Source organism: Aplysia californica, unplaced genomic scaffold (assembly GCF_000002075.1).
Source record: "Aplysia californica isolate F4 #8 unplaced genomic scaffold, AplCal3.0 scaffold00126, whole genome shotgun sequence".
Taxonomy (NCBI): domain Eukaryota; kingdom Metazoa; phylum Mollusca; class Gastropoda; order Aplysiida; family Aplysiidae; genus Aplysia; species Aplysia californica.
In genome coordinates, this window is record NW_004797396.1 from 628,650 (window position 1) to 642,427 (window position 13,778).

Genomic DNA, 13,778 nt, shown 5'->3' on the forward strand with positions numbered 1-13,778 from the left:
GGGGTTGGGTTGTATTACTGCTTGTATGTGTTTATGTGTTCAGGCTGAATTTTGTTTTGTTTATAGGGAGAGGGAGGGGGGGGAGCTATGTCACTGAAATTATCGGAATAGGTGTTTTTTTTCTTTTGCCGTGAGCTATTGTGATTTAAATAATGTTGCTCAGGAATGGAGCGGGGACAGCTGCAAAGCTTTGTGGAACAAAAGGCAAACACACAAAATATATATATATATATCACTTTCAGTATTATTTTATTTTTGAAATATTAAATGGTGACTTTCCTAGTTTCATAATGACAGGCTGAAATTTTAAAGTTATGTTACATTTCTTTGTTTGCATCTGGCTATTTTTCCTTCCTTGTAAGTTTTCGCCTAGTAGGTTCTAATTACTTTTTGAACCTAGACATCTTTTGTAATACAGACAGACTTAATCAGAGATGATGGGGGTTTTGTTTTATGGGTGTTCAGAAGGTATTTTGTGGTTGCAGAGGTAGTTTGGCTTGTGCCATTTTTGTCGCTTAACATATAATTTTGTCTTTGTACTAAGTTCAAAGGAGCATTAATTTTACCCTTGTATACAAAATCAAGCAATAATACTTTAACATTTTTCAAGCTCTCCTAAGACATTCTCTTTGCCTGACTTTTTTTTTTTCCTGGATGGGGGGATGTCTCTCTTTTCACTGCTCTTTTCTTTCATGTTTTCTGATAGAGGAGATTGTCATTGTCACTGGGATTATGCAGGAGTTCATTTTGTTTGTTGATCATATTTTGTCACCTTTTTAAAGGTCTTTTGTTAAAAATTTCCCCAGATAAGTGGAGCATGGTTTCGACTATCATGTTATGAGCATTGCATTTTGTTTCTATTAGGCTCTATAGTATATCTCTGCTGTCTCGTGCACGTTGTGCTTTTCTACTCCCTGTTCTTGGTCTAGCTCTGTAGTATCTCATTGCTGTTGATCGTGCATGTTGGCAGTGAAAATTATAATGATTCTAAGAGAACTTGTAATGTCATTGTGTGATTTCATTTTGTATCATGTAGTAGATTGTCTTTTAGAAAACACTTCCAATGATGTTTGTTGAAGTTAAAAGTTTGTGCTTGTACACATGTTATTGGTTGTAACTCTGTATTTCAGGAATTGATATCTACTGCATACCATACACTACTCAAGTTTGCATGTTGTAAACATGTATTAAACTTTTGCCAGACTTTTTCTATTGCTGCTTTAAAAGCAAAATTCTGCTTCAAATTGTGATTTTAATTCTTCTTTGAAAAAAAATTTTCACCTTGAATATTTTTCTGAGAAAAATGTAGAGTGGGCAGCTTAATGTTTGGTCAACTTCTGAATTGTGGAAATTGTTTTGTCTTGCGCAAAGTTGTTTGCCCAATTGATTTTTCTCTGATTTAAGTCTTACTTCACAGTAGACTTAATAGATTGTTTACAGTACAAAGACAGCTTGACATTGATTTTCACAGCAAAAGTCAGAGCAAAATAAATTGCCTTTTGGTACCATCTAAAATATCAAAGGATTAGAGTTGTATTAAATATAATTTTATTAGTCTGGCATGAGTTTTTATAGTACATATATATGCCTCTTTGTACGTCCTTCATGTGCACCTTGCTTTGTCTCCCTTTCTTCACCCACCGACTTCTTCATCGTTGAAATCCTGGTGGTTGCAGTCTCGAGGAGAAGCCCCTCACGGCCAGCACCAAGGGGGACCGGGGGCCCAGGGCTATCCTCCTCACCATCCTCACCACCAGCAACCGCCTCAGCCCAGCCCTCGACAGAGCCCCATGTCTAGTCCTCCCCACTCCCCGAGCCGTGGAGGCCCCTACCCCCAACAGCCTTCCCCGTCCCCCAGGTCCCCTAACAGAACACAGCCACCGCAGGGGCAGGGCCCAGAGCAGCAGCGTTTGTCGCATGAAGAGGTTTGAACTTTTAACAACCCGCGTGCTACTTATACTCAGCGTATTTCATATTATAAATAAACCTGTACGACCAATACAGCTCATGTTGTAACAAGCTGCGGCTTCAATTTGACAATTTACCAGCTTCCAACACGTACTAGGTTTTTCTCCGCAGATCTAGAGTGAAGTATATTATTTGGGAAAATGGCAATATTCTATGTTCTCCGGTTCCTACAAGTCCAGATTTCAGTTTTGTCCAGTCGCTGGATTCTCCTCTTGTTTTATACCTTTCCAAAAACCCGGGCATGTGCATGTCATGCAGTCAATGTTTTGTGGATTGGTATGGTAAGAGATTGCACTCACATGTTGAGTCATTCAAGCATTTTGTTCAGCCTGACTGTCACTTTCAGTAGACTCTGTTGGTGTTCACTTTTATGTGATGTGGTGGGACTGACTTGTTTGAACAATGATCTCCCCTTTCATTATTATAACTTTAGTTTTGCATTCCCTTAGCATCTTATTTTTTAGATGGGAGGGGAGGAAAAGAAGAACATTTTGAGAAAAGGTACTGGATTTCAGATGTTTTAAGAAAATAAATTGGGAGAGTTACTACACGTTTGGACCCATTTGATGGGTCTGTCTGGCAGATAACTTAAAGAATATTTCTTACTGGGGTTGCCATTATTGATTTCAAAGCTCAGGGAAAAGTATTCTGCCTCTATCAAGGATCTTTTTCTCTCTCTAGTTCACATGACATCCCATGATTCTTCAGATTCTCAACCGATATAATATTTCTTTCTGGTTTCTCACCATTCCACTGTGGATGATGTTCTGAAATATGGTCATGTTGGTTGCTTCTTTCATGGCAGAGTCCAGTTTGTTGTTGCTGCCCACATTTTCATGTCATGGCAAAATACAGTTTTTTCTCTTTTTTCATTTTTACCAATAGAGCATGAAACCATGGCTAAGCTTGCAAAAATGTTTTGATTAAATCAAATTTCCCAGTCAATTTGAAGATGCCAGTAAGTAAATACTAGAGCTGAAAAATAGTCTGATTTTGCACAAATTGAAATGCAGAAAAGAGGATGACTGATTTATTTCCGCAAGAGGCATCCAGGGTTTTAGAGGCTCATGTATGATTTGGATGATGCAGTTTGGCATCCCTTGGATCAGCATAAAAATCTTTCATCAACTATTTTGTCGATGCAATAAAGCGTTTCAATTTTGAGGTAGGTGAAAGCATGTGAACTATGAACGTGATGTGAATGGTTGGAAAATTATAGGAACACAACTATGCACAAATTGTACCAAACAAAGGCAAAACAGTACATTGGAGCAAAGCTGAAATGATAAAAAAAAAGTATATTCATAAAATCGTATGAGAGAAAAGTCATAACCATTTTGTGCTTGAAATCAGGACTTTTTTTTTTTTTATAGTAGAGGGTTTAACGGCGCTCGCAGCGACATAAGGTCATATGAGCGCCAAGGGGTGGGTGTCAACAGAGAAGTCTTTACAGGGAATCAGACTTAGACTGCTCACCTCTCTAGCTTCAACAGCACAAAGTCTGCTTCGACTATCAAGGCACCCCGGAAATAGCAGGCCACAAGAGAGTGACAAACATACAAAAGAAGTAGAGGAAAATGACAATAGTAAGGATCAGGAAAGAAAAGGCAGCAGTTCCCTGTTGTAGATCAGGCACAGTTATGAGCGTGACATGAGTCAGCCCATTTACAATTCTACTATGCTTGAACGAGAAGTGTCCCTCCCCCCTTTGGGAATGGCCTAAAGACACTACAGGCAGTGGCACTGCCGGGGGGGGGGGGGGGGGGGGGGTAATCAGGACTGAAACCATTCCGATTTCTGTAACTTTTGAACCACTTGTCTGATTTTGGATGTGGTACCAGCATCATCTTTATCCCCCCCCCCCCCCCCTCCTCCTGCATTTGCTGACTATTCAACCAGTTGGAAGTAAAGGAAGTCTGTACTGTACGACCCGACTGACCAGAATAACACATGGCCAAGAAGGCCTGCCTAAGAGAAGCCTGTCTTTGGGATATGTCTCTTGTCTTTCCATTCATCTTTTTGAGCAAAAAGAATTCAAAGATGAAACAGAACTATTTTCTAGAGGAAAAAAATTTAAGCTTGCTATGAAAATACCATCTTTTTCCCGGACCCTGTATCTACCTTTTGTTTCAAGCTGTTGGGATTTGAAAGGCTACTTACTACCACTACCCCTTGTTCAAAACAATTTTTTTAGGTGTGCTTGTGGCCATTTAAACCCTTACTCGAGGTGTGTTTCTGTATTTGTGAAAATTGTGATCTAATTTTCCTCTAAAATGATCGAAAATTATCTCTATGAAGTAAATGACATGCACAGCTAAGTGTCGTGTTCAATGCCTGACAACACACAGTTTGCACCTGCCTTTTTAGCACTACTCTGTACTGATGTTTCAGTGCTGGGGCCGTAATTCTATGTTTATCTGTTTGTTTCACTTTCATCTATGAACCCAGTAGAAATCTTTGTTTTCACTTCAATAGTTTGTGCAAAATGTTGTGGAAACGTATAGAGAGCGATGTTGATTTTAAAAGCAAGTGAATTGGTTGACACTTGAAACTGCTAGGTTATTTTTTATTTATTATAATGACAAGATCAGGGAAAATCATTGCTGAAGGATTGCTTCTAGACTAAGTCAGAAAAAAAGTAAAATGGTCTTGAAAGATAATTTTGTTCTCACAATACTCCAAAGATTTCTTGTGAAATGTGTTTTGTTTAGTGACAAGACAGATGATTTTGGTTTCAAGTCTTTGAAAGGTTTGCCATATATATTAGTTGTTGCTATGGAAAAAGCAATGGAGGGCTTTTGAAAGTCAGTGTGAAATGTTGGTGAAGTGATTGCTTAAAATAACAAAACAATATGTAGCAATGGCATGTTGGGCTTAAGTCATATATATATTATTGCCTAATGCATCATCCTGACCTCAGGAATATGTGAATGATCACTGTCACATTCATTACATAATTCTTAAAGCATTTTGAGCCAGTGATTTGATCTTAAAGTTTTATCTATCTGTATGCCGTGCATTTTGTTTATAGTATTTTGTTTTACTGTTTCTGCATGTACCCAGAAGTTCAGTTTATGTCTGCATAAATGGCATCCCTGCTGCAAGCGATTTGAATTTGCACAGATGAATGATTCTAGCATGCAGAGTATACATGCATACCATAAAAAAAATATTTGCATATTGTTTTAGATCGTTCCATAACTAACAATAAAATTGTTTCTTTTTTTTTTCTTTTTTTCACCTTGTTCCCCTGACATCGCTGTGCATGACACGCTTGCGACCACCAGTTCCGACGCACGCTGCAGTATGTGGTGAACCCTGGCGACCCCAGGTACTTCCTGGAGAACTTCATGAAGATCGGCGAGGGCTCCACGGGCATCGTGTGTACTGCCATGGACCAATCACGGGGCAAGCTGGTGGCCGTGAAAAAGATGGATCTGAGGAGGCAACAGAGGAGAGAACTCTTGTTCAATGAGGTGACTGAATGTTTCTGTTATATCCAGAGAATATTGGTGTTATGTAATGTCTGATTTGTGTTTGTGCGTTTAGATTCTAGTTATGGTTTAGTAGCACCTAATCTTCGGTACGTATATGATTGACTTGTGTTGCAAGTCCCGTAATTTTTTACTAAATTACAGTTTCAATATATATATATATATATAGTCTATATTTACACATCATACTTATGTTGACCAGATGCCTGTGGTAGAGGTGTTACAACTATTTTGTGACATTTTTAAAAAACACACTTTGTTCATAGCGGGTGGTTGGTGGGCACTCAGGTGTGGTTTGCTCCTTCTTTTCTATCAAACATCTATTGACCTTATTTCTCCTTTTTTTTTTTTTTTTTGTTTGTTACTCCCTTTTAGCACTTCTATTTTGTTTTTCTGTGGCACTTATATGACCCGATTGTGTTGCAAGTGCCGTAAAACTCTTACTTAAACTAAGCTTTGTTCCTGATGGTCAGTTCCGCATGTCATTGTTGCCAAATAATTCATATGATTTGAATTTAATTTGTTTTAAACATTAATGGGTTAAGTATTTTTTTTTTTTTTTTTTTAATTTATTATTCTTTCAGGGGAGGGGGGAGATGTGTTACAATTTGTATGTGTACATGCACAAATACCCCATCCTGGTTTTTTAAAATCAAAATAGTATAATGTTCTTTATTTTTGTAGACTAATATTTTCTCCCCTTTTTTTTCCATCTTTAAAAAAAAATCAAAATTGTATAATGTTGTTGGGTTTTTTTTCGTGGACTAATATTTTCTCACCCCCTGGGGCAGTGCCACTGACTGTAGTGTCTTTAGGCCGTTCCCAAAAGGGGGGCATTTCTCGTTCAAGCACAGTCGAATTGTAAATGGGCTGATTCATCATGTCACGCTCATAACTGTGCCTGATCTGCAACAGGGAACTCCTGCTTTTTCTTTCCTAATCCTTACTATTGTCATTGTCCTCAACTTCCTTTGTATGTTTGTCACACTCTTGTAACCTGCTATTTCCGGGGTGCCTCGCTAGTCGAAGCAGACCTTGTGCTGTTGAAGCTAGAGAGGTGAGCAGAGTAAGTCCAATTCCCTGTAAGGACTTCTCTGTTGACACCCACCCCTTGGCGCTCATGTGACCTTATGCAGTTGCGAGCGCTGTAAAACCCTCTACTTATTAAAATAAAATATATTTTCTTCCACTTTTTTTTTGAATCATGTCCACTAAGAATCCTGTCGTGTTGTGTTTCAGGTGGTGGTGATGCGCGACTACCACCACCCAAACATCGTGGAGATGTACAACAGTTACCTGGTGAACGACGAGCTGTGGGTGGTCATGGAGTTCATGGAGGGTGGCGCCCTCACGGACATTGTCACACACAGCAGGTTGGGGGACGTCCACATACGTGTTTGTTTACACTATCAGTCATCATTCTTTTTTCGCGCGCTCATATGACCTTAGCAGTTGCGAGCGCCGTAAAACCCTATACTAATACTAATACTAAAACTTAAAAAAATAAATTTTCCAGTCAGTTTGTCAGTACCTATCGGCCGAAAGGACAGTAAAACATCTGTCATCGTTGTCTCTCCTCCTCCTTTTTTATGTTTGTTTTTCTCTTGGGATACCTCTAGTATTTGGCATTTTTGTGACCTTATTGTGTTGCAAGGGCTAGTAAAATTCTTACTAAAACTAAAACAAAGTTCTGACAAGTCTGTATATTTACATCATCGTCATCATCATTGCCTTTCTCACCTTGGGTCAAGATAAAGGCCACGGAAAAAAAAATTTCACCTTTCCCTATCCTGGACTAGCCTGTAGATGTTATTCTGTCTTCCCACTTTTCTGCTCATCAATTTCTGTGACTCGTCTCCAGGTTCCACGTGGTCTTTGTATATTATTTACACATCCACCTTATCACGTCTCCCCAGAATGGATGAGGTTCAGATAGCCACGGTGTGTAAGGCGTGCCTCAAGGCTCTGGCTTTCCTCCACTCACACGGCGTCATACACAGAGACATCAAGTCTGACTCCATCCTCCTCTCTCACGACGGCAAGGTCAGTCACTGCCTACACAATGGAGTAATTATATGTTTTGAGCTGGGGACGTTGAGGAATGAAAGCCTCAAGTTTGGATGGGTGTTCTTAGAATTTTAGGGGGGGGGGGGGTTCTTTTATATGAAATCTAAAAAGTTATATTTTTGTTGCTCCTGTTCAAGTGCATGATACTGTGTCTTTGATGTGACAGCCTGCATTTTTCTAGAGTTTTAACTTCCCTGTTCAGAGATGATATATGTTTTGTTTCATAAAAGTCATTTTTAAATTGAACCCCCCAAGAGATAATAAATTTTCTGTTTCACAAAAGCCCATTTTTTAAAATTGACCCCCCAAAAAAGAAACAAAAAACACCAACAATCAAAATTTGTTTAATAAAGCAAATCGGACTGCTGACAGTATGTTTGCCTGTCTATTTGTATTTGTAGGTGAAGCTGTCAGACTTTGGTTTCTGTGCCCAAGTGACTCCTGACCTGCCCAAGCGTAAGTCATTGGTGGGAACCCCGTACTGGATGGCCCCTGAGGTCATCTCCAGGTTGCCCTATGGACCAGAGGTGAGAAAATGCTTGGCTTGACTTTTGTATAGCAACTTAAGAAATTCTAGGGGCTATTCCCAGAAAATGTTGCCTTGTTTTTCATTAGACAACCCCTCCCCCACCCCCCACCCCCTTCTGTGCCTTATTGCTTGTGTCTTTGTTTTGCTTTTGATGGGGTTGTTGTTTTTTTAAGTGTGGTTTGTTTGTTTTTTGGTGCTTTTGGGGGTTGTTGTTTGTTTGTTGTTGTTTTTTTTTGGGGGGGGGGGTTGTGCATAGGTCAGCACAAACATGGGTGTTTTGTTTGGAAGGTGGTCGTGTCGTGGCTCTGTTTTGTGCTTACAAGAAAAGTTTTATTTTCAAGTTGATGGTCTGTTGTGGAAAAGTGCTATGTAATGTTTTGAAATGATTAAAAAGGGTACTTGTCATGTGTCTTGTTTGCGTTTTGCTAATGAATGATCTTTTGATGCTTTGAGTCATCTATCTGTCTTCAGGTGGTTGCTTTAGGTGTGATAATATCTTTATTTTGTTTTTCGGTTGTTTTTTTACTTTGATATGTACATATATATATATGACGATTGTCTTAAGCTGCCTTTTTATGCTCATGTAGGAAACAAAAATTTGTAAATGTTTTGTAATGACCTTGTTGGGTTTTTTTGTTGGGTTTCTTTTTTAAAGAACGTATTTCATTTCTAGATTTTTATAACCAAGAAGCGTGATATATTTTTCTTCTTTTATTCCAACAGGTGGACATCTGGTCCCTGGGCATTATGGTGATAGAAATGATTGATGGAGAGCCACCCTTCTTCAATGAGCCACCCTTGCAGGCCATGCGACGGATTCGAGACATGCCTCCACCCAAGCTGAAGAACACTCACAGGGTGAGCTTTTGTCTACCTCTTTATATAGTGTTATAGTTTCTTTCTTAACACATTAGACGCTAACTCGCTCGGGAATTCCCTTACGTGCTCCGCCCGGAACTGCCCGCGCCGACCTAGCGTCTTTAGAAACGAAGTCTTGCCTTGACGAGACTCTGGGGCGGAGATTTTGATTTGCATAGTTGTAGCAAAACGTTTCTTCTTTCGTTTGGTTCCGAAATGAAATTTTTCGGGCCAGTAGTTTTAGTATTAGTAGAGCCGATAGAAGTGCGATCGCGTTACCGAGACTTCGTAGGTGTCTCGACTTGTTGAAAAGCAACACAATTGAGTTAGAAAAAGGAAATAACGATGGATTTGAACAAAAACAAGCATATGACAAATCAGATGACTTAGATTTTGATGAAAATGTTGTAGCAAGAGTTTGTTGAGATTGATCAGACGTAGAAAATCTAGAATTTAGATCTAGGGCCCGGCCGCGAGGCTGAGAGTGACGGGTCGGACACCCCGATTGAACTTAAGTTAGAACATTTCCAACAGTGTGGCATACATAAAGTTATATTTTTCTGAAACTACATTCATTATTCGTTTTAACTTTTTATTTTTTTCAGAATTTGTGGAATTTGTTTTGTATTTTTAAAATGTGTTTTTTCAAAGGCTTGTATTCACGGGAGGTGGATTCCTTCCTTCCCCTTGCTTAGGATCTAACAATGGACTTCCCATCCAGGCCCTAAGAGTGTAATGTGTTAATTGGTGCTCATAGTCATAGCTGCCAACCAGTGTGCGAAAAAGGTATTTAATATGGGTTTTTTCAGGTGATCGGAGAACTGAGGTCCGTTTTTTTGTCAGAAAAAATGTGTATTCTGTTTTCTAGTATTGCTCTGCGGGGATTTGACAGTGCTTATGAAAAGTGAATGCTCAAGACAAGATTTGTGAATAGTAATGAAAATGAAGTCAATAAGTTTATTGTAGTTGTGTTCCCTACTATAGTTAATTATTGAGCATGAATTTATTGAATGTTAGAAAAAATTAATTTCTGAAGGTTTGGAGGGGGGCTATTTAGCCAATGTCCATCATCTTGACTTGTCATTTATTCCAAACTTAGTAGTAGCTGAGATATCAACGAAACGAAACATAGGTTTTAGCTGCTGTGTGTATGAGATACGTTTACAGAGCTCTGGGCCTCGAATTACTGAAATATACAAGGTGTGTTTGCAGAACAGTCAAGGAGTTGAACCAGAAGTTCAAGTCTGTTGCCTTGTAATGTCATGTTTCTGTACTTATATTTATAGAAGTTATTGCCTTTATAGTTGCTTGGAAAATGTGGGTCATTGGCGGGTGCTCTGGTGTGGTTTGCTCCTTCTTTACTAACAAACATCTGTCCTCCTTATCTTTCCTCATATTTTATGTTTGTTACTCTCTTGTAACACCTCTAATCTTCGGCACTTATATGACCTAATTTTGTTGCAAGTGCCATAAAAAAAAACCTACCAAAGTGCTCCACTTGTTTGTTCGATATTTTATATTTCTCTCCTTCATTGTTCGCAACAACAAAAAAAACCCAAACAACTTACATGTGTTGCTTTTTGTGGTCAGGTATCTCCAAGATTACAAGGCTTCCTTGACCGAATGCTGGTGCGGGACCACGCCCAGCGAGCGACGGCAGCTGAGCTGATGCAGCACCCATTCCTGCGTGAGGCAGGCCCACCATCCTGCCTTGTGTCCCTCATGAGAACCACGCGGCACAGTCCGTGCTAGATGTTGTAAACGCACACAAAATGTTGCTCACCACGGACTCGACACATGCACACTGACTGACAGGATCACCGCCCATACAGCACTGAGGCAGACTTGTGTTAACTGAAGACTTGACGCCTACCGCCATTTCAGACTTTACGGGCAGGGCAGGTTAGGGTGGATTATACAGGGTGGGTAAGAACTATCCGTGCTCTGCCCCGAATTGTTCACTGCTGTTGAGTAAAGTTGTTGTGCTGAGTATATAGGCCCGCAAAGCACAATCGTTTCAAAGCTTCAGTCACACACTACCATTTGCATCTTTGCCACCTGATGAGGACTTCCTTCTCAAGCAAGACCTCGTACTGAAATTAAAAAGAATGAGTGATAACAGGGAACCCCTGTTTTGTGCCTCGCTGTCGTAGAATTCAAGACAGCGCAATGTTACAAACTTTGTGTTCTGGTACGACTGACATCACAGTTCATAGTTCGCTGTTTTGGCATTATGTTACCCCATTATTTTGGAATATAGAAGAGGAAGTTTCGCACATCTTACTCTCAACAAAAGTGGCGCCCAGTCGTATAACTGAGGCTTGATTATGCACACTTCAGACTCCTTTGTTTATTGGATACACAAAGGTGAAGCATTTGTGGCTAGTGGTGGTTTGTGTGTGTGAAAGATCCACCGACTGGGACGTGCGTGTGTCTCTGATGTCTTATCTCCTCTTGAGACTTCCATCAGACGAGGACTGCTGCATCGACACACGTACGAGCAAGCACGCACACGCTGTGATTTTGGTCATTTCGTCTTAATTGCAAAGATGCAGTAGATTTTACTACAACGTGGAGGTTGATACCAATGCTCAGTATATGTACTTATTCCTGAAGGGGCGTGTGTTGTTTTCGTAATCATTATTGATTATTGTGTCGCAGTTAGCAAGGAAGCCCTGTGTATGTTAGTTTACTTTTATATACAATAATGTAATGACTGTGCACAGTGAGTAGGCCAAGTAATCATTTTATATGTAACTTTCGGCATCGCAAGCCAGTGAAACCTCTGTACGTGTTTGTGTGAGCTTGGATGCTTATTTGTAGAAATTGCCAGAAAGTAAGTCTGTAGCACTCCTGCTTTTTCAGTCTTGATACACTGTGTGGACCGTAAATTCTGAGGCATAGATGCAGATGCTCTGGTTCCACTGGTCATGGAGATCATCCAACTGATGAGTTTTGTTTTACTCTCCGAAAGATCATCACCACACCACACAGCGGCTTCACTTTGTTGCCAAGTTATTTTTCTTTCACTTTATTTTGTAGACTGGTCTAAATGTCTTGGTGAATGCCAACTGGGCACAGATTATGCAAAGTTCTTCTCTGCAGAAAATAAATGATAAACTGAAGATTGTCAAACTCAAAGGTAGAGGGGAGTAACCAAACAATTGAAAAAGAGATCGACCAGGCTAATTTTGGCATTGATGGTATGAAATTGATATAAATAAAACCCACCCTTTTCTAAAAAGAGGTGTCGGTGGTTAGTGTGTACACCTAAATGTATGTTACTTTTTTTTATCAAGATTTCAAGGCTTCTGCAAGTGTTAATTTTAACCTGTTTTTTTGTTTGGTTTTCACCAAAAAATAGCATGATTTATTGTCATGTATGCTGGGGTATGTAAATACCAATAACTAGTGGTTGTATAGATTTTTTTTTTTCAAGGTTTATTTATTTATGGCAAGAATAGCTACAATATATAACTTTCCTCTGTGAAGTACATCTACTACTGTATCTGTTGGTTGTGACACCGTTTATTTACTATAAAGTGTTGTGTGTGAGCAATTAGAGATTTGGCCTAGGCATGTTGGCATGTACCAAAACTATGTTGGAGGGAGAGACTTTTGAGCTGGTGGGAGGGGGGGGGGTAAATTAACTATTTTTGTTAAAGACATTTGAATTTATTGCTTAGATGTAATGAAATTCATCTAAAAAAAAAAGTATTTATTCATCTCCAGATGAAAATCTTAACTCGCTGTTCTCAGACAGTAGTTGGCACAGAATGATAAAGGAAGAACACAATATTGTCATGCTGTTGCTTCAAAAGTCACGGCATTGATGTTGCCCTTATCAAGTGGAATTTTTGGTGCTGAGTCATGTGGAAACTCTAATAATTGTTTGTGTCTGTAGAATGGAAAACCAGTATAGGTCAGTATTTTGAGATTTTTTGTTTTTTTTGGGGTTGTTTTTTTTTTTAAAGGATAGGAGGGGTCGGTCAAGAACCTCAATGTTGTGGAAAAGATCTTAATTTTTCTGTTTATAATTTTACATTGTTTTGTTTTGATTCTGTTTTTAATGAAATGTTCACCAGTTTTGTTCAGATGAAATTTGTACATTATATTTTTACTCTGTTGCTCCTCGTTTCCTTGCCAAAAGTTATTTTCCTACTCCTCGTCATCTATTCAGTGTTCCATAAGATCAATTGTGCATGTGACATTTCTCTGCGTTCAGTGGCCCCTGTCCATATAATGACACTGTACAGTGTGTACAAAGATATTAACCCAGTGGTGATGGTTCAGTCCATTATGTACAGCTTTTCACCCTTGCCCTAAGTTGAGAGATGATGAGAGTGGTTTCAGGATGTCGCAGTTGTCAGATGCATGAAGTCCCCCTTCTTTTTTTTTTTGGTTAGTGTTCTCCGGCGCTCGCAACTGCATCGAGACAACTGTCTACTCTCACTTTTCCAATTTTAAAAAGGGTTAGTGTGAGATAACAAAAGTAATATATGCAGCACTGGGAGAACTCTTTGGGTACAAAGAAGTGAAACCTTTTTCTCTGTAATATCACGGTTCTCAATGATAGAATTAAATGTTTTTCACAATGAGTTTTTCATCTGTGATTACTGACATCTGTGCATACTGTAGTGGTTCACAGAGGATTGCGATTCTTGATTACCTGCTGTCAAAAATCAAATCAAAGAAGTATTTTTCATCAGAGAGAAAATTTCTCTCATACAGAACCTGCTGGTGTAGATGGGTTATTTCAAGTCTTTCAGTGAAAGCTTGAAAGCTCAGCCTAGGCACTGCTTCTACGATCTGGACTAACTTATTTTCCAAGCCCCCACTCACCCTCAATAGTGCTCATTACT

The 13,778-nt window shown here is 39.3% G+C and overlaps 1 protein-coding gene across 4 annotated transcripts in view; it reads left to right on the forward strand.

The window, feature by feature from the left end:
* Positions 1-13,044, forward strand: part of LOC101863428 (serine/threonine-protein kinase PAK 5) — a 21,173-nt gene extending 8,129 nt beyond the window's left edge. For 3 of the 4 annotated variants that reach the window (XM_005096320.3, XM_005096319.3, XM_035969210.1), the window contains exons 4-10: positions 1,677-1,925; positions 5,256-5,444; positions 6,702-6,835; positions 7,379-7,505; positions 7,931-8,056; positions 8,782-8,916; positions 10,507-13,044. In XM_005096320.3, the coding sequence (XP_005096377.1) occupies positions 1,677-1,925; positions 5,256-5,444; positions 6,702-6,835; positions 7,379-7,505; positions 7,931-8,056; positions 8,782-8,916; positions 10,507-10,668 (1,122 nt within the window). In that variant the 3' untranslated portion in view covers positions 10,669-13,044. The remainder of the gene's footprint in view (positions 1-1,676; positions 1,926-5,255; positions 5,445-6,701; positions 6,836-7,378; positions 7,506-7,930; positions 8,057-8,781; positions 8,917-10,506) is intronic. The other variant, XM_005096321.3, reaches the window with a different exon arrangement.
* The last annotated feature ends 734 nt before the right edge of the window (positions 13,045-13,778 follow it).